At 37.8% G+C, this 27,972-nt stretch overlaps 4 protein-coding genes, 1 non-coding gene and 1 pseudogene across 7 annotated transcripts; 5 read left to right on the top strand and 1 right to left on the bottom strand.

Annotated features, from left to right (window-relative positions):
- The first annotated feature begins 2,801 nt into the window (after positions 1-2,801).
- LOC108810104 (pectin acetylesterase 9) lies at positions 2,802-6,865 on the top strand. Its single transcript, XM_018582237.2, has 12 exons — positions 2,802-3,173; positions 3,444-3,526; positions 4,348-4,477; positions 4,873-4,952; positions 5,098-5,184; positions 5,494-5,618; positions 5,711-5,771; positions 5,847-5,906; positions 5,989-6,066; positions 6,188-6,293; positions 6,377-6,525; positions 6,610-6,865. The coding sequence occupies exons 1-12, from the start codon at positions 3,032-3,034 to the stop codon at positions 6,754-6,756; spliced, it is 1,248 nt and encodes a 415-aa protein (XP_018437739.1). The 5' UTR covers positions 2,802-3,031; the 3' UTR covers positions 6,757-6,865.
- Positions 6,866-10,681: 3,816 nt separating this feature from the next.
- On the top strand, positions 10,682-11,484 carry LOC108807851 (40S ribosomal protein S11-3-like; annotated as a pseudogene).
- A 474-nt stretch (positions 11,485-11,958) lies between these two features.
- On the bottom strand, positions 11,959-12,030 carry TRNAQ-UUG (transfer RNA glutamine (anticodon UUG)). The gene has a single exon. It is a non-coding gene; the product is annotated as a tRNA-Gln (tRNA).
- Positions 12,031-13,217: 1,187 nt separating this feature from the next.
- Positions 13,218-14,885, top strand: LOC108811222 (transcription factor SRM1-like). The gene is made up of 3 exons (XM_056986974.1): positions 13,218-13,588; positions 13,889-14,236; positions 14,630-14,885. Exons 1-3 carry the CDS (start codon positions 13,218-13,220, stop codon positions 14,883-14,885), a joined length of 975 nt encoding a protein of 324 aa, XP_056842954.1.
- Positions 14,886-15,503: 618 nt separating this feature from the next.
- On the top strand, positions 15,504-23,264 carry LOC130495899 (probable manganese-transporting ATPase PDR2). Of its 3 annotated transcripts, none has more exons than XM_056987496.1 (22): positions 15,504-15,680; positions 15,887-16,159; positions 16,267-16,359; positions 16,619-16,821; positions 16,993-17,065; positions 17,161-17,333; positions 17,413-17,587; positions 17,881-17,985; positions 18,072-18,182; positions 18,270-18,356; positions 18,434-18,616; positions 18,760-18,810; positions 18,890-19,015; positions 19,358-19,437; positions 19,965-20,073; positions 20,159-20,287; positions 20,614-20,679; positions 20,794-20,865; positions 21,100-21,251; positions 21,488-21,599; positions 21,694-21,810; positions 21,928-23,264. In XM_056987496.1, exons 2-22 carry the CDS (start codon positions 15,911-15,913, stop codon positions 22,993-22,995), a joined length of 3,534 nt encoding a protein of 1,177 aa, XP_056843476.1. In that variant the 5' UTR covers positions 15,504-15,680; positions 15,887-15,910; the 3' UTR covers positions 22,996-23,264. The 3 variants fall into 3 exon arrangements, with proteins under 3 accessions (XP_056843476.1, XP_056843474.1, XP_056843475.1); XM_056987494.1 differs by having other exon boundaries at positions 15,505-15,680; positions 15,878-16,159; XM_056987495.1 differs by having other exon boundaries at positions 15,505-15,680; positions 15,870-16,159.
- Positions 23,265-23,588: 324 nt separating this feature from the next.
- On the top strand, positions 23,589-26,670 carry LOC108829924 (protein AMEIOTIC 1 homolog). Its single transcript, XM_056987966.1, has 9 exons — positions 23,589-23,708; positions 23,971-24,391; positions 24,483-24,866; positions 24,955-25,116; positions 25,187-25,244; positions 25,313-25,396; positions 25,510-25,826; positions 25,924-26,041; positions 26,234-26,670. The coding sequence occupies exons 2-9, from the start codon at positions 24,006-24,008 to the stop codon at positions 26,321-26,323; spliced, it is 1,599 nt and encodes a 532-aa protein (XP_056843946.1). The 5' UTR covers positions 23,589-23,708; positions 23,971-24,005; the 3' UTR covers positions 26,324-26,670.
- Positions 26,671-27,972: the final 1,302 nt, after the last annotated feature.

Below are 27,972 nucleotides of genomic sequence, written 5' to 3'. Positions count from 1 at the left end.
AGAGAAGGTTGAGGGAGCAAAGTTGTTATCAGATCAGAGATTAATCGGTTATATTGTTGAGATGTTTGGCATATGCAGTGGAGAGCTTAGCTAAAATAGAGACAGAGAGCGGGTTTTAAGCTAAGATAAGAGAAGAACTCATGGAGAAGAAGCATCAGAAGCTCTAGAAGAAGCATCAGAAGATGGGTTACTCGTCAAATCTAAAGACTCTGACCACAACCACAGTGAAGATCCGAGTCTTCTCAGTCTGGAAAAAATCAAAGTTGGATCAAGTGTATTACATTGAGCAAACCAGTTTATATTCAAGTGTTTGATTCGCGACCACGTATAGAAGCTATGGTCGAGAGCTTCAAATCGAGCGCTTAGGTCGTCGGGAGACACGGGATCTTGATTCGTCTAGCCGCATCCGAACCCTTGTAGAGGTGATGAAAGCACATCGGATCATCGAGAGTATGCATAAGTAGCAGAAGACGTGTTGGTGTGAAGAGCAACAAGACCGTGGATGCAGCGACACCAACTTATGTTAAGACTTTCCAGGCGTTTTATTTGACAGGTGTGATGCTTTGTTGATGCTTGTACCATACGATGTGGTGTGAATCGTTGTGGACACCGTTGGTGTGAGTAACGAGAGAAGTTTGATTATTGCTAAGTTAGAGCTGGAGGTGATTCATGTTGAGTTTAACCAGAGATTGCCTAATACTTGGGAAGATCGTAGTAAAGTTGAGGTCTTGATGAAACTTCAGGTTAAAGAAAAGTCTAATGTTTTTCATGCAAGAAGATATTGGAGTAAGTAGAAGATATTCTTTTATATGATTACAGTAACAAATTTATACTGCTATTATGTTGAAACTCTACTTTTTCTGGGCATTGTGGATGAGTTTGTGTTCCTGGAAGAACAAACCTGAGATAAACTAAGTTCCAACCAGCTTGGGTGTTTGCAGATGGAACATTCGGTTTGTTTTTTTTTGGAGATTTGGTGGTAAGGAACCTTGTTGTTTCTGATTCAAATTGTCTTCTTTGTAAACACTTGTATGGATTTTCTTGCATCAAGAAATGGTTAAAGTAGCCGCATAATGTAGGAAAAGTCTGTGTACATGGATGTCACATTATCAAAATCTACCTGAAGTTTTCTTTGTCCACAATTCTATGTCCACGTTTTTATAACAAATTTTGTGTCCATGTTTCTTTTACAACAAATTTTTGATTGTGGATGTACAAAACAAATAAATGTGGTGATTCGAACAGCAGTGCTGCGGCAGTAATTTCGTGAGATTACTGTCCACAAATACCCATCCACAAATAACCATCCACATGAACATACATACATGTCCACCATACTTGTTCGTCCACAAATAACCGTCCATAAAATTTTATAAAATATCAATATATATATATATATGGATATCAAAATAAAGAGAAAAATATATACATTTTTATTTCATGTATTATATATGTTTTTACATATTAGATAACAAGATAATAACGTAAAAGACATGATGGGGATACAAAAATAACTTTAAAATAACAACTACAATATATCTTTTAATGTGGATCGTTGGATTAACTTTCTACTTTGCGATCTCCTACTTATGCCAAAAAGCTAGCTAAATTCTAAACCCACTAACAATCCAATCTCTCTAACTAAACTCATATTCAGTTTCACCTCGCTAAGGGTAAAAGAGTCTAAAATCTCTCTTATTTTCTCTGAATGTGTCTTGCAAGTGAAAGGTGACCTATAGTGAAAGAAAAAGATAAAATGTGCCTCATAGAGTAATGCACTCATAAATAAATCAATCATAATTCATTTATTTTGTTTGATTATTTTCTATCCAATTTTACCAAACTTAATTAATTAATCACAAATCATTTATATTGTAGCTATTTATAATTAAACTTACCATTATTTTCTTACCAAAAATTTACCATAAAGCTAAACAAATTTATTTAAAAATGTGACTACAAACTTTAAATGTTATATATTCTTCTATATTATTATTTCACTTCGCATACAAAAAGATAAACTGTAAATGTTTTCATTAAAAACATATAAAGTTCTTTTAAATATATGTTAAATAATTTGATGATTAATATAATTCACACATATATATTTGAATTATAAAATATAATAAATAAATTTCAATTTAATATTTTCTTCATAAATAAACACATACAAGTGAAACTTATTTGGTGTTTAAAAAACTTAGAAACATATCTATTTATCTTACTAAAAATACAGTTTATTTTGGAAAGATATACTTATCAACATACATAAACATAATGTTGTGTGTTATAATTTATAAATAAATACATAAAAATGATTACTATAGTTAAAAAGCATTAATTGACGAATATATTATACAACATATCATTTTGATTAGTTTTATATCTAACCGCAATATGAACAATCAATAAATTATCGTCAAATAAAAAACTGTCGATCTATCATAAATGTTATATATTAAAAATTGAACACACCCATAAAGACAAATGTTTATGTAACCATTACACTCTTTTGACGTGAATAATTTCATGTGTGTATTCTATTTAAACAAACATCAAGAGGATGTACGGATCAAACTCTAGTAAAAAATATAATTTTACTTGAGTTTTTTTAGTTTTTCATGTAAATAAATAAGAACAGAAAAGTGAATAATTTAATTTTTGGTCACATGTCTCTTTTTACACACACACATGAAAGATAAGTTATGTCTCCATGTGATGAATTGTGAATGCATATTTGTACTGCATATATGTATATATAGATGACGAAAGTTTCTTTGTGCCTATCAAAATCCTAAGCTCTCTCAGTCTTTCTCCTTTCCGCTTACCTCTTGCCCACTTGGCCTCTCCTTTCCCTTTCTTCACCAAATAACTTTCCATTATATTTATGTAAAAATCTCTACAAACATAAACGTTTCCATTTCCCTCTCAAGAATCTCAAATATTTAGCTACCAAATTTTCATTTTATACACAACAAGAAGATAAACACACACAAGCATCTAATTCAACAACCCATTTCACCTAAAAACAATGAAGACGCCGGGGCTTCTCGATCTAATGGCGGTGATGGTTCTTCTCGTCTGTGTGGCCTCATCTCTGCCGCTTGTTTCAGGCGACACAGGCCAGCGAGTAAGCATGACACTGGTTCGAGGGGCCGCTGCTCTTGGTGCTTGTATGTCTTCGGTCTTTTCTCCCTTTTCATTTGTCGCCTTTTCTATTCTTGAACATAACCATTTGTCGTGTACATGATGCATAACAAAAAGGAATTTAAAAAAAAGAATGAAATGAGTTCACTATACTTTTTTACCGCCAAATCAAACCACTCTCAACTTGTTTCTCTAGTCACTATCGTTTGGGTCATTAATTTGACTTTTCTCATGTTAATTTGTTTGTTTTCATACATTTGGATTTATATGTTTTGCTTTTATATTTTCTTTTGTAGTTTGCTTGGACGGTAGCTTACCGGCATACCATTTAGACAAAGGCTTCGGTGCTGGATCAAACTATTGGCTTTTGCAGTTTGAGGTAATTAAATTTTACTATATTTAAATGGTTCATGCACAAAAAGCTTCTTATTCTTCAAATGGTTTTGTTTATTTAAATAATACCTTTAACAAGTATCACTTGCTGCGAATATTGAAATTGGCAACAATTTTGTTAGGGAATTATCTTCACTGTTCTGGTCCATCCTTAACTTAGTTCGTTGCTGAAAGTATTGCTGTTGTAACCAACCCCACAAATAGGCAAATGTAATTGAATACAGCTAGCTAAGCATATAGAAGAATCTTACATATTAAAAAAAAAGTACCTTACGTTTTTACAGCGTAGTTGTTTCTAATAATTAGCTATCTATAAAATACTACGTTAGCATTAAAACTGTAATAATGACTTAACAATAATTACTCTATATCAGATATTTGTTAGGTTATAACTCGATTAGAATAAAATTAAGTATCAACGAGGAGTTAGTCTAATAGCTAAAAAAAATTATATTAGTTTTTTTGGTAAAATGTTAAGTTAAAATTATATTAGTAAATAGGTGTCTAAAGGATTATAAATTCAAGCCTTGTTGAAGATATCTCTTTTTCAGAGAAAAAATAAATTTAGAATAGTTTGAATAATAGGATGCACGAGACTTGAGACATGTTCATGAACAAAACATAGTACGGAGCCGATTAGGAACTTCAGACCAGCATAGTGTCTCGAGCTATAGTTGGATCGTGTCTTACGCCTTACACATTATGACGCGCATGCATTTATTTATTTATTTATTTTATTTTTTTATAACATTCTCTATTTTGGACTTGCACAACAACAACAAAAAAAAAATTTATGTAAAATTACAGGGAGGAGGATGGTGCAATGATATCGCATCATGCGTAGATAGATCAAAGACCCGTCGAGGCTCGACACGTTTTATGAGCAAAACCGCCGTCTTCACTGGAATCTTAAGCAATAACGCCTCTTTAAATCCAGGTCATTATTTCATAACTAATCCATTATCTTATACGAATACAAAGCTAATCTATTAAGTAATTTATTAGTGAACATGTTTGCTTGTGGTATGGTCTCTCTTTCACGTGATGGTCCAAATGTTTCTGTTAAATTCAGCTTTTCTTTAATAAAATATGCAGAAATAAATAATAATTTTTGGCTTTGTTCTCCTTATTTGCTTTTGTCTTTGTCCCCTTCCTTACGAGCACTGACACACACGTATCGTATACATTTTATTTTAAAGGCTTCACGTATCGTATACACAATTACACATTATGATCACAAATTAGTTTTTATTTATTACAAGTATAGCTGCACACTGGTTGGACTACACATTATTTTATTTGTGTCATAACGTGATACAATTTTTATATCAGATTTCTACAACTGGAACAAAGTCAGGCTGAGGTATTGCGATGGAGCTTCCTTTGCGGGAGATACACAAATTCGCAACGGGGTAAATATAGCCAAAACTACTTGTTTCTCAGGCTAACAAATTTTTTGCTGTACTAAACCGGTTTCAATAACCGGAGAACGTACCAACCGCTCTGGTTTCTGAGTGGTTAGTTACTGACATTTTATCCCATTGAATGTATTGACAGGCGTCAATGCTTTATTTCAGAGGACAACGTATATGGAAGGCCATCATTCTTGACCTTCTACCCAAAGGTTTAGCAAAAGCCCGCAGGGTAATTTTTCTTACTGTCCCGGTTTGGTTTGGTATTTTGGTTTAGTTTCACTAACTTTTTTTTTTTACTTAAAGGTACCATTTCTGAACTTTAAAATGTGAAAGTTTTACAAATCGGCATGAAAAAAATACATTGGTAGATGGAGAAATAAATTAGAAACTCATGTGAAGCGAGTTTCACTAACTAAGTTTATGCTTTCCAACTAACCATCAATCAAGTATCCACATTTTTAGCTTGAGTTACTTCGTAGACTACATTGTTAATGTATAATACAAAACCGGTCAAACTGACAAATTAACCGGTACACAGGCTCTTCTGACCGGTTGTTCAGCTGGTGGTTTGTCAACCTTTTTGCATTGTGACAGCTTCACGAGCTATCTTCCAAGAACCGCAAACGTTAAGTGCATGAGCGACGCTGGATTCTTTCTTGACGCGTAAGTGTTCTTGACTAGATATATTTTTATCGCTGGTTTATACAGTAACCGGATCGGTTTACCAACAAATATGGTTTATATTGGTCTAACAGAATCGATGTAGCATCAAACCGGACAATGAGATCTTTCTACACTAAGCTTGTGTCTCTACAGGTATATACTTAATACTAGAGATCCAACTCTTGCTCTCAAATTTTCAACATTCTCATTTCTGAACAAACTTTTCAGGGTGTTCAAAAGAACCTTGATCCAAACTGCACACGTGCGTTCTATCCCGAACCATCTCTGGTACAATCCTACATATCATTTTATACCAACTCTTGTTACAAAATTTAATCTCATAGTTGCATTGAAATCTTCAACTTTGCAGTGCTTTTTCCCGCAATATGCATTGAGATTCATTAGAACGCCAATGTTCATCTTAAATTCAGCCTACGATGTATTCCAGGTTCTCTTTCTTTATGGAGATCTTCTTTATGCTCTCTAGTTAACTCTACCACGGGCTGGTAAGTTTGGTAGTATTACACTTGTCTAAACCGGTTTATATAATTTTTCACTTGTTAAAATAGTTTCATCATGGGCTTGTACCACCTTCTGCTGACCGGACCGGGCGTTGGAACCGTTGCAAGCTTAATGTGACGGCATGTAATCCACACCAGCTCGATGCACTCCAAGGTTTTAACCCAATTGGTTAAATATAAATAAGATAACCGGTAAATAATAAGAATTAAACCGAAATTCCTGTTTTTCTTTTGCAGGGTTTAGGACAGACATGTTGGGAGCATTAATGAATTTTATTAGAAACTCAACGAGAGGTGGAATGTTTATAAACCCATGTTTTGATCATTGTCAAAGTGCTTTACAGGAAACTTGGCTATCCCCCACTTCACCAAGGATCCACAACAAGGTATCTACTAAACCGAGAACTTCATTGTTGGTTTTTAAGTTCCGGTTTACAATAGTTTAAAACCGTATCCGGTTTTGATTTCAGACAATTGCTAGGACGGTGGGAGATTGGTATTTTGGGAGACGAAAGGAAGTGAAAGAGATAGGTTGTTCATATCCATGTGATAAAACATGTCATAATCTCATTTCGGCTTCTACTACAACAGATTCTTTGGGAAATTTGGACATTTAATAACAATTACTGTAAATATACGAATAATCTTAAAATGAATGTGTAATTATATTTTTTTCTTCTTGTTTTGTTATCTAAAGGCTCCTAGCGCTCAAATCTCACATTTTCTTTTGTGTATACCATGAACATTCAGCTTCTTCATTTTGATGGTTTGCTGATAAAGTAACCAAGCTTGCAGTGAGTAGTCCCAGATTGACAAACAAATAAAACAATTACAACGACAGTAATATAAATACCTTTGCCTATGTGCTCTAACAAAGAAGTTAACGTTTATTTTTGAAGAACAGAGAAGAAGAGATAAGGAAAGATGAGAACTTTAACTTTCAATCTTATACAACTTGGAGGCAACGTTTACAACTCTATGAACTTATATAGTGAAACCCTAGTAGGGCAAACTGAACACGTCACCCATTTACAGCACACATCCTAAGAGGTTCAAATCTGTTTGTGGTCCTTGTGTGAGCTGGATGAACCGTACGAACCTCAGGCATGCTTACTGTTCTTGTCGCTTGTGAAAGGGATGTTTTGACCGTTGAAGAAGATACTCGAGTGGGCTCAGCTTGGGCTTCTGTATTATGGGCCATCTCTTTACTCTCTGAGCCCATACTGCCATTACACCCCCTCAAACTCAGAGTAGAGTGCAACGAAACACTGAGTTTGGCACGAAGATGATGAAACGCAGCTTGAGACAAAGACTTGGTAAACACATCAGCAATTTGAAGAGAAGCTGGAATGTGTTTAACCTCAAGAAGCTTCAATGCAACACGTTCTCGAACATAATGATAGTCGACTTCAAAATGCTTAGTTCTCTTGTGAAACCTCGGATTGGCGGAGAGACAGACAGCGGAAAGATTGTCGCAGAGAAGCAGAGGAATCCGTTGTTGCTGCAGACCCATAATCTTCAGAAGATTCTGAAGCCAGGCAACTTCGGAAGCAGCAAGAGACATAGTCCTATACTCTGCTTCTGTAGAAGACTTAGAGACTGTGTCATGGCGCCGAGCCGACCAGGAAATGATGTTTTGACCGAGAAAAGTGCAGAAACCTCCGGTTGAACGTCTTGTTGTCTTGCACCCAGCCCAGTCACTGTCGCTATAGCAGATGAGAGTAGAATCTGAGGCTTTCTTGATGCTTACTCCCATTTCCAGAGTTCCTTTAACATAGCACAAGATACGTTTCAACAGATTGAAGTCTGAAACACTAGGCTGATGCATCTTTTGACATATATAATTGACTGAGAACTGCAGATCCGGTCTAGTGAGAGTGAGATACTGCAGCTTCCCGGCGAGGCTTCGGAAATAAGACGGTTCAGAGAACACTTCATCCTGGCCTTGCAGATTATCGAGTTTCATCGGTAGAGGAGTTGGCATTGGAGCACAATCCTGCATCCCTGCAATGACCAAAAGATCTTGGGTGTACTTTGTTTGAGTCAACAGAAGCCCATCCGCTGTCCGATGAACTTGAATGCCAAAGAAATAATGGACATCGCCCATGTCTTTCATACGAAATTCCTTGTTGAGACAGCTTAGAAGAGTGTCAAGCAGAGCAGTGTTATTTCCTGTGACAATCATGTCATCGACGTAAAGCAGCAAATAAATAACATCAGAACCTCGATGATAGATGAACAGCGAAGGATCAGGAAAGCTGCAATCAAAACCAAACTTCAACAGAAAATTGCTGAACTTATCAAACCAGGCCCTTGGAGCTTGTTTGAGACCGTATATTGCTTTCTTCAGCTTGCAAACATAATCTGGTCGAGTAGTGTCTACATAACCAGGAGGTTGATTCATGTAAACAGTCTCCTTTAAATCACCATGGAGAAACGCATTTTGAACATCGAGCTGCCTTATATCCCAACCTTTGGTAACAGCAACATGAAGAATGGTTCGAATGGTAGCTGTACGCACAACAGGGCTGAAAGTTTCAAGGAAATCAACACCTTCTTCTTGTTACGAACGAGAAGTTGAAGGATATCCTTGTGAGGATGACCCAATCTTTGATGCCAAACCCCATCACTTGTAGCTTGCTGCCTTGTAGAGTAGAAAGCTTGAAACCTTGTATCCTTCAACAAGTAAAGGTCTTTATGCCTTTTTCCTCGAGCCATCACCTGTTTTGTTCCCTTGTCCTTAACACACACAGCATCAGAGTCAAATGTGATCTCACAAGGATAATCTGAAGTGAGTTTTGACACTGAAAGCAATGACTTTGTAATTTGAGGACAGACCAATACATCATCAAGTTTAAGAATACCTTGTGGAGTGTGTAAGGCAATGGAACTGACATGAGTGATTGGCAAGTAGTCACCATTCCCAACAATGATTTGATCATTACCAGCGTATGGTTCAGATGACTGCAGATGAGACTCACTGTTGGTGATGTGTGCGGAAGCAGCAGAGTCGGGATACCATTCTCCTCCGGCTCTGTGTTCTTGATCAGACAACTTCATGGTCGTTAGCGCATTGTGAACTGTCTCTGGACTGTTGTAGTCCTGATCAAACCGGTTGTAACACTTTACAGCCGTGTGACCATAACGCCCACATATCTGACATGTAGGTCTTGAGCCAGAACCAGAACCTCCCGAGAACTGCTGACTGAAACCGCGCCCTCGAGTGGAGTAGCTGTTAGAACCACGACCTCTGTTGTAGCCTCCGCGATAGCTGTTGCCTCCTCTGCCACGAGGATTGTATCCACGACCAGTGGCAAAAGCCATATGAGGACTCGTCTCAGATGGCTGATTGTAAGCTTGGAGCTTGTCATCGAAAGTGACAAGCTTAAAAGCAGCATCTTCAAACCTCAAATCAGGAACAGAGTCCATGGAATGCTCAATAACCATACATATAGACTCATACTCCTTACCAAGACCAGCCAGAGCACCATAGATAATCTCATGTTCAGACAAAGGACACCCAATAGAATCTAACTGGTCACAGACAGACTTAACTCCAGTGAGATACTCAGACATAGACTTGGAACCTTTAGTCATACCTTGAAGCTTTCTTTGCAGATCTAGCTTGCGAGTGGCTGAAACCCTGTTGTACTTCTTCCCGAGTGTGAACCAGACATCCTGAGCTGAGTTGAGACCATAGACAGAACGCAGGGCTTCCTCAGACAGAGACCCAAACAACCACAACATCACAAGCTGATCTTTCCTTATCCACTTTGCAAACTCAGGATTAGCTTGCTCTTCTGTTTCCTCTCCATTTCTGACAACGACTGTAGGAGAAGGACGACTTGAGCTTCCATTAACGAACCCGAGCAGAGCTTGACTTGAAAGAAAAGATTCAAACTGTGTTTTCCAAAGAAGGTAGTTTGTTGAAGAGAGCTTGAGAGTAACACACTGAGTTATACTCAGAGAAGGTGTAGAAGGTGACTCGTTGTCGTCCATGATTCAGAACCGTGTAGCTCTGATACCATGAAGAACAGAGAAGAAGAGATAAGGAAAGATGAGAACTTTAACTTTCAATCTTATACAACTTGGAGGCAACGTTTACAACTCTATGAACTTATATAGTGAAACCCTAGTAGGGCAAACTGAACACGTCACCCATTTACAGCACACATCCTAAGAGGTTCAAATCTGTTTGTGGTCCTTGTGTGAGCTGGATGAACCGTACGAACCTCAGGCATGCTTGCTGTTCTTGTCGCTTGTGAAAGGGATGTTTTGACCGTTGAAGAAGATACTCGAGTGGGCTCAGCTTGGGCTTCTGTATTATGGGCCATCTCTTTACTCTCTGAGCCCATACTGCCATTAATTTATTAATTTTTTCTTTAATAATATGAAACTAAAGATCGTTGAAATAGAGAGATCTTTGAAACTAGGGTTTTCACCGGAGATTCGTTTACCTTGAGTTTATCAGTCGCTGTCTTTGCCTCATTGCTTCTCTTCTACATCATTTTCTTCATCGGAGAGCAGCTACTAGTAGTAGCCATGGTTGAACAGGTCCGGTATCTTCATTCTCTATCTCTTTGTTTTATACAATTCTTAAGAATATTCTAATTATTTTCATTCTCTTGCAGACTGAGAAAGCTTTCCTTAAGCAGCCTAAGGTCTTCCTTAGGTAAGAAGAAACAAAATAAAACGAATCTCTATCGTTGTGCTTTACGAGTTGGTCCTTATGATGATGATTTTGTTAACTGTTTCAGCTCGAAGAAATCAGGGAAAAGAAAGTGACCTGGTAAAGGTGGAAACCGTTTCTGGTAGAACATTGGCTTGGGTTTCAAGACACCTCGTGAAGCCATTGATGGTAGCTTCTAAGTTCTAGGTATCCTTAAAGTAGCATTATCACTCATGTTTTGTAATGGAACCCTTGTTTTGTCTGTTTGGAACAGGAACATACATCGACAGGGAATGCCCATTCACTGGAACTGTTTCAGTAAGAAGACGCATCTTAGCTGGTACTTGCCACAGTGCCAAGATGCAGAGGACCATCATCGTTCGCAGGAACTACCTCCATTTCGTCAAGAAGTATCAAAGGTAACCCTACTAAGAGTATAAACCATCTTTTCTTCTTGATCAAGACTTTTTTTTTTAAATACTTGTTTTGATTCAGATATGAGAAGAGACACTCGAATATCCCTGCTCATGTCTCACCTTGCTTCCGTGTCAAGGGAGGTGATCATGTCATCATTGGCCAGTGCAGGCCGTTGTCAAAGACTGTGAGGTTCAATGTGCTGAAGGTGATCCCAGCAGGTGCATCTGCCTTTGCAAAGAAGGCGTTCACTGGAATGTAAGAGTTTCTTGAAGTTTATGGAGGTTGTTCTTTGTTTGGTCTGGTACTGATTCTCTAGAAATCGACCTACTTTTTGTCATCTGAAATCATTATATTCAGTTGTTCACTTGTTCTGTCTTTTTGGTATATCTCTATCTCTCTATAAGAATCCATCGCTTTTGTCTATAAGAGTTTTTTTTAAACAAGTTGTACGATTTAAAGAAAATGCTTTTACTGAGCATAACACAATCACATGATTCATATTCAAAAGAAAGTTATTCCAAATGCTAGAGAAAAAAATCAGTTTGAATGTAATGGTTTTAGGGTTTAGTAATTCATTAGGCGCAACTATGATGAACATAAGAATCGACTTATTGAGAGTGTTGACATTATTGGGCCAGAATAATAATAATACATAGGCACAAATGTGATGTGTATCTAGATTATGATGGGTATATAGTTGAGGACTTAAAAGTTCGTCTTTTAGGCAAAAATTAGGTTCTACCGAGAGTCGAACTCAGGTCGCTGGATTCAAAGTCCAGAGTGCTAACCACTACACCATAGAACCAGATGTTTTGTCTATCAAAGTAGCTTTTTCTAGTTTTTAATATTTAAGCTTTTATTATGTGAGAAATATCTTATGTGTAGAGTTTTATTATTCGACAAAAAAAACTCATGATATTATCCGTGAAAGTTCTATAAATTAATAATGTTGAAACTTCAATAATTTATTTAGATTTATGTATTTTGAAATATGCATCTTTGCAAAATTAAGAAAACTAAATACTTAATTTTACGGCGTATATATTAATTAAACTGTACGTACACAAATTTTATGTTGTTAATATTTGACTATTTGGTGTTAGAAAAATATACCATAAATCTAAATTATTTTAGGTTTAAGGAGACAAAATAACATTAATATATTTAGAAAAACTTTAGATAGATTTCAATCTGAATAAGTACACAATATATTTTAATATTTACATAAAAATAAATTAAATAGCTATTAATTTATATTTATATTGGGACCATATATTTATATAAGATTTTTCAACAAAATATCATTTATTATCTTATTTAGATGTGTCATATTTTACAACGATCCACTATGATCTGTTAAAATATATTAATTTATCGTATTTATTAATTTATCGAGTATTAATTTATGAGATTTTCAGTGTACATTAATATATAGTAAAAATGCATTGACAAATTTTAGTAAAATTAAATTTTTGCCTCGTGATGACGTTAAAGAGTTTAGACTTGTATGCAATTGTTGTTGTCACTTGTCAATAAACATAATAAAAAGTCTAAGCACAGTTTTCTTCATTCCTAAATCTGTAAATGAAAATATAGATTTGTTTCTAGTATTGTTTATCACCTGTGATATGATACAATGTATTACCATTATGCACCATATATGGTTAGGACTTAGGACTATAAAATTAGGAAAGTAAGGAAAAACAAAAAAGGAAACCAAAAATAGTATGTTTATGTATATATAAAAGTTATAGCTACCTATGTATATGCATTTATCATTAACATTGTTTCTTTCAAATGATTAATATGTTCTCTTAACATTTTTCACCAAAAATGATATATATGTTGTGATCCTTCTCCATGTAGGTTCAGTAGCTCTTGAAATATCTGGGGTTTTATCAAATGCTAGTTCTTGTGGTTATAGTCATAGTGTATCATTCTCAAGTGTTGGTCTAACGTTTTCTTGAAGGTTGTAATAGATTTACTTATGAAATGGTCGTAGGGGTGAAAACTAGTGATGGTTCATTTTGGAGTAGGGATGATGATATTGCTTTTGAGAGAGCTCTTGCGGTTTATACCGCCGAGATAGATAATCGTTGGGAAAAGATTGCTGATGTTGTTCCAGAGAAAACTTTAGAACAAGTTATAAAACATTATGAGAAGTTACTTCGTGATGTTATGCTGATTGAATCTGGAAGCATACCTTTTCCTGATTATAATGAGGTTCCAGAAGAAACAAATGTTAGAGAAAGATGCATTGGGGAACGTGGTATTGATCGCAAATGTAAGTACAAGCAAGAAGATGAACCAAAACCAAAGCCAAACCGACGTAAGGCGATTCCGTGGTCACCGCTCGAACACAGGTTAGTTACTACTACTTTACTACTTCTATCCAATTATGCATGATCTGATCCGGTCCGAAGCATACACGAAGAAATAAAACAATTTTATGCGATAATTTTAATTGTATATAAAATATTATTAAAATTTTATATAAAGAATAAAATCACAATTTTTATGAAAGTGTAAGACGTTTTAATTTATTTTTTAAAAGTAAGACCGGCACTGTACATAATTTGAGTGTTAGCATTTTATGTTTTTAGATAGTTATGTTTTTAGTAAGATGTTGAATATTATGATTCTTTTTGTTTTTTTTGGAACAGTCAATTTGTTCTTGGTCTAAAAAAATATGGGAAAGGTGATTGGCGTAGCATTTCTCGTCACGTAGTATTGACAAGAACACCAACTCAAGTTGCAAGTCACGCACAAAAATACTTCGCACGTCTTAAAGCTACAAACAGAAGTAGACAGAGACATAGCATTCACGATGTCAACATCGCTGAAAGCAGTAACATCTCAGCAACAGAAGCACTAGTCACATGGCAAGACGCTCAAGCCACTTCAAAACCATCATTTGACCATCATGCATATGAGACACCTACCATATGGAACACAAAAGCCTCTTCACAACCATCATCAGTAGACCATCCTACTTATGCGACACCTACCATGTGGAACACACAATCCACTTCACCACCATCATCACTAGATCATCCTACATATGTGACAACACCTACCATATGGAACACACAAGCCACTTCACAACCATCATCACTAGACCATCCTACTTATGCGACACCTACCATGTGGAACACACAATCCACTTCACCACCATCATCACTAGACCATCCTACATATGCGACAACACCTACCATATGGAACACACAAGCCACTTCACAACCATCATCACTAGACCATCCTACCTATGCGACACCTACCATATGGAACACACAATCCACTTCATCACCATCATCACTAGACCATCCTACATATGCGACGACACCTACCATATGGAACACACAAACCACTTCACCACCATCAGTACTGGACCATCATGTATTCAGGACACCTACCATATGGAACATGCAGGCCGCTTCGCAACCACCAGAGAATGTTCCTGGATATGGCACATCCTCTATCGGACAGTCAATGGTTGCACCATATGTCTTACCTTATGGAGCTGACATGAATCTCTTGGCGCCACCTTACATGGCTTACGGGGTTCAACATCCTTCGGTACCTCACACCTCAGTTCCTCGTGCACCGTTCAACACAGGTCTATTTTCAGACAACATGACATATATATCTACTTCTCGTTAGGTGTAGTTGTATTTTATGCTTGTTAGTGTGTAATGTGTTAAACATTCAATTTGACGCGTTCAATTTGGCTTGTCACTCGCGTCAAATTATTTTGTTTTACATTTTATTTACTCTTTTGTATGAAAATTGTGTCATTTAAGGGAATTACATTATATTATATTTTAATTGTTGACAATTCTTTTTTTTTGTAAAGTGTTACATGTTTGCGTATTTATTTAATTTAAAAACCAAATTTGTTTGTAAGATTAAGTAATTTCAAAATCTAACTAGCATAGTGTTAATTACCATTTCAGATTTACAGATTTTTTCTTATAATTTAAAAATGGTTATACATTTATGTATTTTAGTTTATTTTGAAAATTTATATGAAACTTATATTTTTGTGAAATTTACTAATTAGTTTTAAGTTTTTTCTTATGGAATACTATATATGTCCACTATGAAAACAACTTCAAATTAAAAATCAAAATTCAAAATTCTATCTGAATCCATATGTAAACCGATTCAAAATAGATTTAATTAGAATAACTTCAAAAGTCATAAATAAAAACTAAAATTACAGAAATATAAGGGTAAATTTGAAATTGACCCGAAGTAAGAGGGTCTACATAAGTAAATGAAAGAAAATAAAAACGATCCACAGTGTGAATCGAACATCTCTTTGTGTGAAGAACCTCAATCGTGAGGCGTGAAGGTGAAGGAGACGAACGCGATAGCGATTCCTTTCGGTTACGCCGCGACTGTAAACCCTAGCTTAGATCCCCTCCCGATTCAAACTCAATCCAAGCTTAAAAGGTTCGTCTCTCTCTCTCTCTCTCTCTCTCTCCCTTCTCCTTAGATCTGCTTCAGAATCATCTTTCTCGATTCGCCGATGCTTTGAACGGTTGAGAACTAGGCAGATTCTTGTAGATTTTCGATTCGTTGCACCATTTCGAGATTCGTGTTCTCGTACTGTTCGATTCGATTACTAGTCTGATTCTCTAGCGTTGTAGGAGGTTTAGATCGCTGACGGCGACCTAGGGAAGATGTCGAGCTTCCGCGTGGGAGGGAAGGTAGTGGATAAGGTTGACTTGTGTAGGAAGAAACGCTCGGCATGGCGTTTGGATGTATGGCCGTTTGCGATCCTCTACGCTACTTGGTTGACTACGATCGTGCCTAGCTTAGACTTCACTGATGCTTTGATCGTGTTTGGTGGCCTTCTCGCTTCTCACATCTTAGTCTTGCTTTTCACTATGTGGTCTGTGGATTTCAAGTGTTTTGTCCAGTTTAGCAAGGTAACACCATCACTCTTATGGCTCTAAACACTGTGAATCTGGCTTCTTGTTAATGTTACTTGAGTTTGATGTTTATATTGGCCTTGTGCCTGTGTGTTGATTCGCAGGTTAACAGTATCAGCCAGGCGGATGCGTGTAAAGTCACCCCAGCCAAGTTTTCTGGTTCTAAAGAAGTTGTGCCTCTTCATTTTCGTAGCCAAGTAAGCTCATTTGAGATTTTAGATCCGGTTGTTAAGCTGCCACTAAAATAGGCTCGGTGACTGGTTTGGCTTTTAGACTGCTTGTATGAATATGTAAAGTTCAGTGTTTTCTCCCAACGAATCAACACACTATTGTCTCTGCGAAAAAAAGACAATGAATTTATAACGTATACTAGTCCTCTTTAGCTTGGAAATTCTTGAGTTTTTCAAGTAATCTTACTTATCATGTTTTAACAGTTAAGTCCGTTGATGTTTGCAGATGACTGGTTCGTCATCCTCAGGAGACACGGAAGAAATTTTCTTTGACTTCAGGAAGCAGCGTTTCATGTACTCAAAAGAGTTAGGAGCCTTTTCCAAGCTTCTTTACCCCACAAAGGAAACATTTGGTCAGTATCTAAAATGTACTGGCCATGGTACAGAAGCTAAAGTTGCAACAGCCACTGAGAAGTGGGGAAGGAACGTGTAAGTCGACTTATCACTTTCCTATAATTGATGTTTTACTTGGCAATTCTTTTTTGCTCGTCTCTTAATTTTATGCTATCATTTTTTTTTGATAACATTTCTCCTTCTGAATATATCCACAGCGTGGTTTTTCTTATATCCGGTTTGATACTTTGTTTCTGCTTCTCGCAGATTTGATTATCCGCAACCTACATTCCAGAAGCTATTGAAAGAAAACTGCACGGAACCGTTTTTTGTATTTCAGGTGTTGTTTACTTGAAAAGGCATGTATCTTACGGATCTCTTTCTTCTTCTATGGCTGTGTTGCTTTAAGTACTGTGTTTCTTCCTCGTTTTGCAGGTTTTCTGTGTGGGTCTTTGGTGCTTGGACGAATTCTGGTATTACAGTGTGTTCACACTTTTCATGCTTCTCATGTTCGAGTCAACAATGGCAAAAAGCCGATTGAAGACATTAACCGACCTAAGACGTGTTAGGGTGGACAGTCAGACTGTGATGGTGTATCGATGCGGGAGGTTTGTGATTGAATAACACGCAGTTTTCCTTAAAGATCGCTTTGGTATCACTGCTGTGTCTGAATGAGTCAAATTTTAGGTGGGCGAAGCTCTTAGGTACTGATCTGCTGCCAGGAGATGTTGTGTCCATTGGGAGGCCGTCTACTCACACTGGAGGAGAGGATAAGACAGTACCAGCTGACATGCTTTTGCTTGTAGGAAGTGCTATCGTAAATGAAGCTATTTTGACAGGCGAGTCAACCCCCCAATGGAAGGTACTTTCTTTCATCAACGTCAATTTTGTTTGTTGGCTTAATTTTCTAATTCTTACTCTCATGAAATTGGGTTTGAAGAGTTCGGGATTGTACCATTGCACATATAGTAAATTTGGTTCTCTTACAATACCGTGTGATAGTTTATAGCGTTTTTGTTTGAAACTTTAAATCGTCACTATTCACTAGTAAGCAATACTTGCTTCATAATATGTTATAGCTTAAATCCTTGTATAATATCGTCCATACGTGTAGTGGACTTATGTTTTGCTGAGATTGTATGATGGGTATTGTAGGTTGCAATTGCTGGCGAAGGATCTGATAAAAAATTATCGATCAAGAGGGATAAAAATCATGTTTTATTTGGCGGGACCAAGATCTTACAACATTCACCTGACAAGGTATTTCCTTATCCACAATTTCAACCATCTCTTCTTCAGTGCTTGCCCCTAACCTGTGTTCCATACTATTTAATGTTTGGGGTCAGACGTTCCCTTTGAAAACCCCTGATGGTGGCTGTCTAGCTGTTGTTCTCCGAACTGGATTTGAGACAAGCCAAGGAAAGCTAATGAGGACCATTTTATTTTCTACAGAGAGGGTTAGGGATCTTTCCTTTGTTTGTTGATTCATCTTCTCTATGTTAGAGAATTTTGTTTGTTCTAATTCTTTTGGTAAAAAAATTTAGGTTACTGCAAACAGCTGGGAGAGTGGTCTGTTCATATTATTTCTAGTTGTATTTGCCGTGATAGCTGCGGGCTATGTTCTTGTAAAGGTACGTTAATATTTGTTTCAGGTTCTTCTTCAAATAATATATCGTTTTGTACTAGTGTTGAAGAATCTCCTTTGCAGGGTCTCGAGGATCCTACAAGGAGCAAATATAAGCTCTTGCTAGGCTGTTCAATTATCATCACCTCGGTGATCCCTCCCGAATTGCCTATGGAATTGTCCATAGCAGTCAACACGTCATTACTTGCCCTTGCACGTCGTGGGATCTTTTGCACAGAGCCTTTTAGGATCCCTTTTGCCGGAAAGGTAGTATCTTTTATACCTTATCTGGCTAATTCGATGGTCTTAAGAACTCTTTGTCTTGAGCGAGCGGCACCCTGCAAGGAATTAGTAATCGTTCTTTTTTGTATTGTTGTCTTATTAGTTTCACACTTTCTCTTTAATGACAGGTCGATTTGTGCTGTTTTGATAAGACTGGTACACTCACGTCAGATGACATGGTAAGGTCAAGTGAACTTCTGGGTATATGCTTGCTTGATTTTGTTTATGGTAAACTCATTTTCATTTGCTGCTACATAGGAGTTTCGAGGAGTTGGGGGCTTGGTTGATGGTGAAGAAGCAGAAACTGATATGAGCAAGGTTCCTGCACGCACATTAGAGATTTTGGCTTCGTGTCATGCTTTAGTCTTTGTAGACAACAAGCTGGTATAAGTAACTCAATTTTTTTTTTCTTTTTGGCCTAGAGCAACTCAATTTACTGGTATAAGTTTTGCTGTTGTTCCTGTTTTGGGCTGTGAGAATTTTCATTTTTGTGCATGTCATGGTTTTCTTTTCCTTACTCTTTTGATCCACGCTCACATGTATTTTATTAAATCTGATAATGGATTCCATGTTATACTTTATAAAGTCTGAACTGTATGTGTAGAGTCCACATGTGATACATGATACTTTTACTTATGGTCATCTTTCTGGAACCGCTTATACTTTGTTTTGCATCATTAGTCATCATTATCCTGTCAGTCTTACTCTGTTTTTCAATACTTTCAGGTTGGTGATCCTCTTGAGAAGGCTGCACTTAAAGGAATTGACTGGAGTTACAAGTCTGATGAAAAGGCCTTGCCTAAAAGGTAATTACTGTCGTTTTTTTAATCTCGTATCCTAGTGTTCTCAGTCTTTGTCTACGGTGCCTATTTAGCCCTGTGATTACCGTGCATAGATTTTGAGAAGAAAGGCTAATATAAGGATGCGTACTGCATTAGATATAATGGTTTCTTCTTTGTTTATGGTTTTACGCTCCTATTGAGGCATATTCAGGCATTCTGACTGGACAGCGTAAATGAAAAAATGATGTCTATCTGTGAAGCAGTTGACTGGGGAATACGGGAACTAAAGTTCATATAGAAAATGTTAGCTGGTAGTATTAACATTACATGGGACAATGACTTAGGCTCTGCTTCAATTTTTTTTTTGACATTCTGCGTCTTGGCATCTCGCGTACCTATCACTTTCTTTGAAGCTGATATCATATACACCTTAATGGTTTCGCCCTAAGTATGATAATATCTAGTTCTGTTTAATCTTAAATCTATTTAAAGAGCCGTCTGCAAACATATGAAGGAGATTAATTCTCATTGTACTATGTTATCCGCTGCAGAGGAAATGGCAACTCGGTGCAGATAATGCAGAGATACCATTTTGCTTCGCATCTGAAGAGAATGTCAGTTATCGTCTGTATTCAGCAGGAATATTTCGTGTTTGTAAAGGTCTGCTTGATACATTTATTTGGTTGGCTAAATTTTATCAGTGAATCCAGCTCTAATTGTTGAATGCTTACATTTAACTTATCAGGGTGCACCAGAGACCATCCAAGATAGGCTTGTGGATGTTCCAGCAGCATATATCGAAACATATAAGAGATACACACGCCAAGGATCTCGAGTTCTGGCCCTTGCATTTAAACGACTTCCTGAAATGATGGTAGCTACGCATGCTCTGACTCATGAACTTTTGTTGGCTTCTTGAAAAAAAGACTTGATGCATGCCATTTTAGCTAGAAAGTTGTGTCAATGATACGCTTTACAGACGTAGAGAATAGAAGTTCACTGCTCATCTATTTGATGTTGTTTGTCGATCTCTAAACTAATGGCAGAAGTCTTACTTTCTTAGGTCCTATGGTACTTAGCTATCTGTGAAATAGTTATCTTTATGTACTTGACAATATTGACATCCAGCACCTTTTTGTTCTGGATTATGCAAGCCTCTACTGATTAGCTTTTAAAATAATGTATTATAATGTTTACCAGGCCAGTGAAGTTAGAGACCTGGACCGAGATGCTGTTGAGAATGACCTTATTTTTGCTGGGTTTGCGGTAATGACATGATGCATTATGCTCTTATGAGGCTTTACTTTCTTCATTTTTGTAAATTGTAAACGATGGTCTGATATCGATATTGTTTCGTAATGGTTTAATAATGAATCGCAGGTCTTCAACTGCCCCATTAGATCAGATTCAGCTTCAGTTCTCTTGGAGTTAAAGAATTCATCTCATGATTTGGTAATTATACTGTGTATCTTATAATGCAAAGGCTCTCGTGTATTAGTGCGCCTCTTACCACTATCAGTAATTTATTTAGTTCTTTTCCCACTCAGTACAAATTGCCTGCAAAGCAGCAGCCATCTCAGAATTCAATTCAGAAGATAGGACTGTCGAATATAGCGTTTTTTTTTCAGTCGCTATGTCTTTCTTGCAAGATACATGGGATGTCTTATCCTACTTTCATGATTTCAGGTGATGATTACAGGTGATCAGGCATTGACAGCTTGTCATGTTGCAAGCAAAGTGCATATTGTATCAAACCCGGTCTTAATTCTTAGCCAGTCAAGGCCTGGTGCCGAATACAAGTGGATGTCACCTGATGAGAAGGAGATCATACCCTACAGGTGCAGTCAAATTTAATCACAGTTACTGTAAAATTAATGTAAAACTCGTATCCTCATGTTGTACAAGCTTGAGTATTCACGTGATAGCAGCAGTATATGTTGTGACAGTAGTCTCCATGCTTCTTTTCTTTATCTTCTGTCATCGAAGTAGAAAAGATCTGACACTTAAAATGTTTTCTTTCAATGTCGTCTTCCTGCTTCTTATTGAGATAAGATGACTTGGTTTTTGTTTTCAGTGACAAAGAGATTGAGACCCTAGCAGAGACGCATGATTTATGCATTGGGGGAGACATCATCGAAATGCTACAGGCTACATCTGCAACTTTGCGAGTCATTCCGTTTGTTAAGGTATATATATCTTGTAATCTTTTTTACTTGGTTTATTATTTCTTAATACATATAAGTAATAGAGCCTGACCCTTCAACCATTTCTACCTTTCAGGTTTTTGCGAGAGTTGCTCCGCAGCAGAAAGAGCTAATCTTAACCACCTTTAAAGCGGTAGGAAGGGGAACTCTGATGTGTGGGGACGGGACAAATGATGTTGGAGCCCTAAAGCAGGTAACTCATATAGGGATTTCATGTGGAAGATTGAGGTTTTAGCTCTTTTGATGGCAGGCATCAGCATATGCTTTATTTTCATTCTTTTGATCCGATTTTTGTTACCAACGTCTCCAGGCCCATGTTGGAGTTGCCTTACTGAATACCGTCACTCCCTCGGAATCGTCTAAAGATGATCCAAAGTCGAAGTCAAAAAAGCCCAAACCACCATCAGAACCAGCTAACAAAACGGCAATTCAGAATGGGGAAGGATCGTCAAAGGGAAAGCCCACACCGCAAAACCGCCACTTAACTGCTGCGGAATTGCAGAGACAAAAGTTAAAGAAGATGATGGATGAACTAAACAGTGACGAGGCGGATGGCCGATCAGCACCCGTAGTTAAACTTGGGGATGCGTCAATGGCATCTCCCTTCACAGCTAAACATGCGTCGGTTGCCCCAGTGACGGACATAATCCGACAGGGTCGTAGCACACTTGTGACGACTCTTCAGATGTTCAAAATTCTCGGTCTCAACTGTCTCGCCACGGCTTATGTCCTAAGTGTGATGTACTTGGACGGTGTGAAGCTCGGTGATGTCCAGGCAACAATCAGCGGCGTGTTAACAGCTGCGTTTTTCCTCTTCATATCTCATGCCCGACCGCTTCAAACCCTCTCTGCAGAGCGACCCCACCCGAGTGTCTTCTCCGTGTACCTCTTCCTCTCTCTCCTCGGACAGTTTGCTGTTCACATAACCTTCCTGATCTACTCCGTGAAGGAAGCTGAGAAGCACATGCCAGAGGAGTGCATCGAACCAGATGCCACATTCCATCCTAACCTGGTGAACACAGTGTCGTACATGGTGAGCATGATGCTTCAGGTAGCAACTTTTGCGGTGAACTACATGGGACACCCGTTTAACCAGAGTATAAGGGAGAACAAACCTTTCTTCTACGCGCTCATTGCTGGAGCAGGGTTCTTCACGGTGATTGCATCTGATCTGTTCAGGGACCTGAACGATTCGCTAAAGCTGGTTCCTCTGCCTGAAGGCATGAGGGATAAGCTCCTCCTCTGGGCTTTACTTATGTTCGTCATCTGCTACTCGTGGGAGAGGTTGCTCAGGTGGGCTTTCCCAGGTAAGATTCCTTCGTGGAAGCATAAGCAGAGAAGTGTCACTGCTAATCTGGAGAAGAAGAAGAAAGTATAATAATAAGGAGAGCCAAAACAGGTTTAGGTTCAAAACAATCAAACACAATTTTAACTCAGAGAGATGTTGGTTTTTTTTGGGATCTTGTTTTTGGCTGAAGCTTTGGAAGAAGACATGAGCATAGGTCTCTCTGGTAAAACACATTTTGGTTACTTTATAACGTTCCTTCTCATTTCTTAACTTTTTTGGGGTTACTCTCTAAGAAGGAAGAAGCACACACTTGAATTAAAATGTTAAGAGGGTTACATTATTAGTTGGTCTCTACGTCTTGTTCCTTGTTTTTATTTTATTTCGTTTCGTTTACAAAGTATCTGGAAACTTGTATGCCTGTTTTGCGAACACTTTAAAATCATATTTTGAGACCTCTTAGACTAGTTTTTTTTTTGGACAAAGACCTCTTAGAGTAGTTAATTTGAATTTAGTCAAAACGATTAGTGCCTAAAGTTTTGATTCTCCGTATTATATAACACGTACTTGAGCAAACAGAGTAAGTGGGTAATACTCCCGTCTAGAGAGGTACACGTTTGCTAGACGACTAAAGTGGTAAACAAGATTTAAATACCAATAACTGCGGCAAATATTGAAGAGGGGGAGATAAGTATTCTTTTTTTTTTAGGGTTCTCCTAAACCACTATCGTCGGCTCCTGTGTTTCATTTCCTCTGCTTTATCTGGTTTTGTCATCTTCGTCCGTCTCTGCCACCTCCATCCTAAGGTGCATCTCTGATCTCAAAATCTTTCGATTTCAACTCTCTAGTTTTCAATTTTAGACGATTCATCCACGGCGTTCATTTTGATGCCTCTTACAGAGAGAGAGTGTTTACCTCGTCTCGCTGTTTAAATAAAAAAATGTCGCCTCTTCTCTTCTGAGAGAAAAAAAACCCTAGCTTTAGGGTTTAGTAGGGGTTTCCGATGATTTCGCGTCGTCACTTCCAAAAACCTAACTCTGTCCCTCTTTTTTTTTCTTTCTCATGTAGCGTGAAATGTGAAATCGCTAGAGAGCCTACACGAGATGATGATGTCTGAGAAGAAGAAGAAGAAGCCTCGTTCCATCATGCCGAATCGTCGTTCCACCGTCTCCGGCTGGACGAACAAGATCCACGTGGCAGAAGACAACACCTCCTCCTCCTACTCCGGTAGTAAAGCCTTGGTTAAAGTCAAGTTAGAGAAGGAGGACAAGCACGTTTCTTCAGATACCAACTCCTCTGGGAAAGCCCTTCTCAAAGTCAAGTTAGAGAAGAAAGAAGAAGAAGCAAAAGCTAGCCTTCACGTAACCAGAAGCGTCCTCAAAAGAAAACAACTCTCTCAATCAGTAGATAACAACTCTCTCGTTACAGTTAAGAGTGAACACAACGCCTTAGATAAACAGAGAACAACTCTTCGTTGGAATACCGAAAGGTATTTAAAGATTCAGCCTTTAACATCGTCCATCCTTACCCTTTGTATAAAGTTTAAATCTTTTTTGTTTTTTTTTTAATAATATATACAGGTTTGATTCTGCGGAGCAAGCAATGGAGGATGTATTGAAGGAGTTAGGCGCTACTTTCGAGAATCCTATCTCACGAGGCGAGTTAAGAGCCATTGCACGGAAGAGAATCGGTGACACTGGTCTGTTGGATCATTTGCTGAAGCATACTGATGGGAATGTGACTCCTGGTGGTGCTGAGAGGTTTAGGAGGTGTTACAATACCGAAGGGATCATGCAGTATTGGCTGGAGAGTGCTGATTTGATCAAGATTAAAAGGGAGTCTGGGGTTCCTGATCCTACCTGGGTTCCCCCTTCGTGGTGGAACTCGAACAGGTTAATCAAACTTGAACCTGGGGATGGTGAAGCGTCCTTTAATCTTAAGGAATCAATTGAGAAAATGAAGAGGTATACTATGCTTTTTTGCTATATTCTGAGCTTTCAATGTTTGTTGTGTTTGAAATGACTTTTTTTTTGTTGTTGTGTGGTTATGCAGTGATATCAGAGAGCTTGTAGCTGATGTGGTTCATGTTAAGCGTGAATGTGGAGTTCCTGATCCTGATTTGATTCCCTTAGCTCAGTGGAAGATTAAGAGTTCAGCGCATGAATCATCTGCAGTCTCTTCAAAGCTTAGGGAAGAAATAGATAAGATGAAGAGGTATTCTTCTGAGCTTTAACATAAGAGGAGATGTGCATTTTGTAATACCATTTTCTTTGCGGTTATGCAGTGATATCAAGAAGCTTGTATCCAAGCCAAAGTTACCAGATCATGCTGATGCAAACGAGGTGACTTTTTGAGATCATTTTTTGCTTGTGCGAAGATATCAAAACTATATTTTGCATTTTTTCTGCAGAAACAATTCAAGGAATGCATGAGGTGGAAGGTAGAGACTGATAAGAAAATGGCAGAGATCTCAACTTCATTGACTTCAACACAGGTCTAGACCCAAAAAGAAAGCAAACAGTATTTGTTTGAAGCTTCTTGCCTAGGGATGCTTTAACCTAATGAATGCTTTTTGTCGCCCATGTCTCGCTTTTTCTTTTGTTGCAGTGCATGGTTAAGGAGCTAGCTTCCTGGAAAGATAAAGTAGAACATCAGCTGGTGGGAATTTCGAACTCTCAGAACAATCTGCAGGTAAATGGGAGCAGATCTCCTCATAATTGGGAACATCTATTGCATAGCGCCACCTTGGATGATTTTACAGTGAATGGTTTCGAGCCATGGGATGTTGAAGCTGACCTTACTGATGTTCTACCTGAGGCTGATGACTACTCGCTTCCACCAAATGCTCGCAAAAGCTCATTCCAAGATCATATGTGGTTTGAGGAACAGTCAGTGCTCAACTCCGAAATGCAAAGGACGGAGAGGTTAGAGCGGTTTTGTTTGGTTTCTATGTCCACCAAGAGTTAGGCTTTACGGTTTAAATATGATTGTTTTAATAATGTTTGTACTTTCTTATTTTAGCTGCATGACCAGAGGTGATTCCAGAAGCTGTAATCAGGACAAAGCGGAGTTGACTCCAGGTTCTTCAGTGACTGCAGGTCCAAGATCAGATATTGACGATCCAAGTCTTCTTTCTCAGGTAAGGCATCTTCTAGCGTCTGTAGAATCTTCTTCTTCTTGGTCATTGAGTAGATGTCACTTTACCACCGTTCCATCTTCTCACACAGCCTTTTACTTCATTTACTAGTTACACATTGCATAGTTTACATGCAATTTTGCCAATGCTTTAGATGATGTTAATTGAGAAATCTGATCGTGTGTTCCTTTTCAGGAAACATTGAAAGAGTTGGTGAGTTGGAAAGCCAAAGCGGAGCAGCAGATAATGGAAATGTCAGAGGCGGTCCGTGCGCTTCAGGAATAGAGGTCAAAACACAGTAGACGCACATGAATGATAGATTCTCAACTACATAGAATCCCTTTTGGAGACTTGTACAGGGTTTCTGCTACAACTGAACAAAGAAAGAGAGTAAAAAGTATCAGTAGAGGCATCTGGAAAGTTTAGGAACAAGGTAGAAGTTGATCCTCTACATCTGAAGTAGTGACATTGAAGTTAGAGAGAGAGAGACTCATTAGTACTTTAATTTAGTAGTTGTTTTGTTTCTGTATATTCTCTAGCGGCTCTTATTCAACAAGGATGTTAGAGACTCATTAGTACTTTAAAGTTTGCATTAGTATTTGCTAATGAATCAAAGTAGATACTATCCCTTATGTGTCGTTCTCTAATGTTAAATGAAGATAATATGCAGCTTAATATCCTCTGGCTAATTAAAATGATAAAAGCTTAGTGAGAGAGGGTTTAACGTTATTTATCTGTGCTTGCCGGTTTGTGTTCTTTTCAATTCATTCATCTCCAAGTTGATCGGAATTAAATTAAGTAAGGGATTGTTAAAGCAGAACCGGCCGGTTCGTTTTCTAAACTGATTATAATAATGGGCCTGTTAAGGCCTCTCAAGCCCACTATAAATCTTCAAAAGCGGCGCCATTAGAATTTAAACGACGACGTCTTCATGTGAATATAAAAGGTCGATCTTATTCAATCCACGGAATCACGCGATCGATCTTTTTGAATAAACTGCCCTGAAATTGAGTAGGGTTATGATGACTTTGGTCCAAACTCTGGAAGACTAAAACGTCTCCTAAACTCCGTCACTTTATGTGGCGAGTGCTGTCTGGAGAATTGGCCGTAAAAGATCAACTTCGAACTAGAGGGCTTCCAGTGGATCCTACTTGTCCAGTCGGTTCGGTTCGCTTGTCGTTTCCTTGGTTGTTGTGGCATATTTGGAAAACAAGGAATAAATTCTGCTTTGAACATGTTCATACGATAGCAGCAGAAGTTGTCAGGAAGGCAAAAGAGGAGTCTACTGTCTCTGTCTGGTTGAATTTACACGGAAGTCTCCCAGCGAGCAATAATAACGCATCCTCTACTCCAGTCATCTAGGGTGAATGGGTAAAACCTCCCTCTGCGTTTCTGAAATGTAATATTGGGTCATCTTAGTTTCTGAAGGTTTCAGGCTTCCTTATTAGCCATGTCTTGGGCAATGTGATGATCTCCTGCTGTGTGTTTTAGCAAGCTAAAGCTCTTTCTTGAGTTTCAAGGCATGCTTCTTATCGTTCTTTTCCATCTGTTTGATTTACTATGGGGCCTACTGGTTTCCACTTTGTTTTTGTTTCGCTTTGTTTTGCCGGCTGTTTTTTGGCCGCGTACGTTGGGAACTCTGTTCCTTTGAAGTTTGAACTTTTCAATAACAAAAAAAAAAAAGACTAAAACTTTTCATTTTACTGAAAGTTTCTTGATAGAACTTTGTGTTTCTGTTTTCAAACCAGTTATGTTTTCAATAAAACAAATTGTGACCAGTGTAATTGGAGACAATCTCTTAAACAGTTATCAAACATTGATCTTGCCAGTTTTTTTTTTTTTTTGTTAAATCTCTTACCAGTTTTCTCTGACACAAAATGATGTTTGGGCTAATATAATGTGTAATGTTTCATTTATATTTTTGTAATGTTTCA

Source organism: Raphanus sativus, chromosome 6, assembly GCF_000801105.2.
Source record: "Raphanus sativus cultivar WK10039 chromosome 6, ASM80110v3, whole genome shotgun sequence".
Taxonomy (NCBI): domain Eukaryota; kingdom Viridiplantae; phylum Streptophyta; class Magnoliopsida; order Brassicales; family Brassicaceae; genus Raphanus; species Raphanus sativus.
This window is presented reverse-complemented; position numbering and strand designations above follow the sequence as displayed.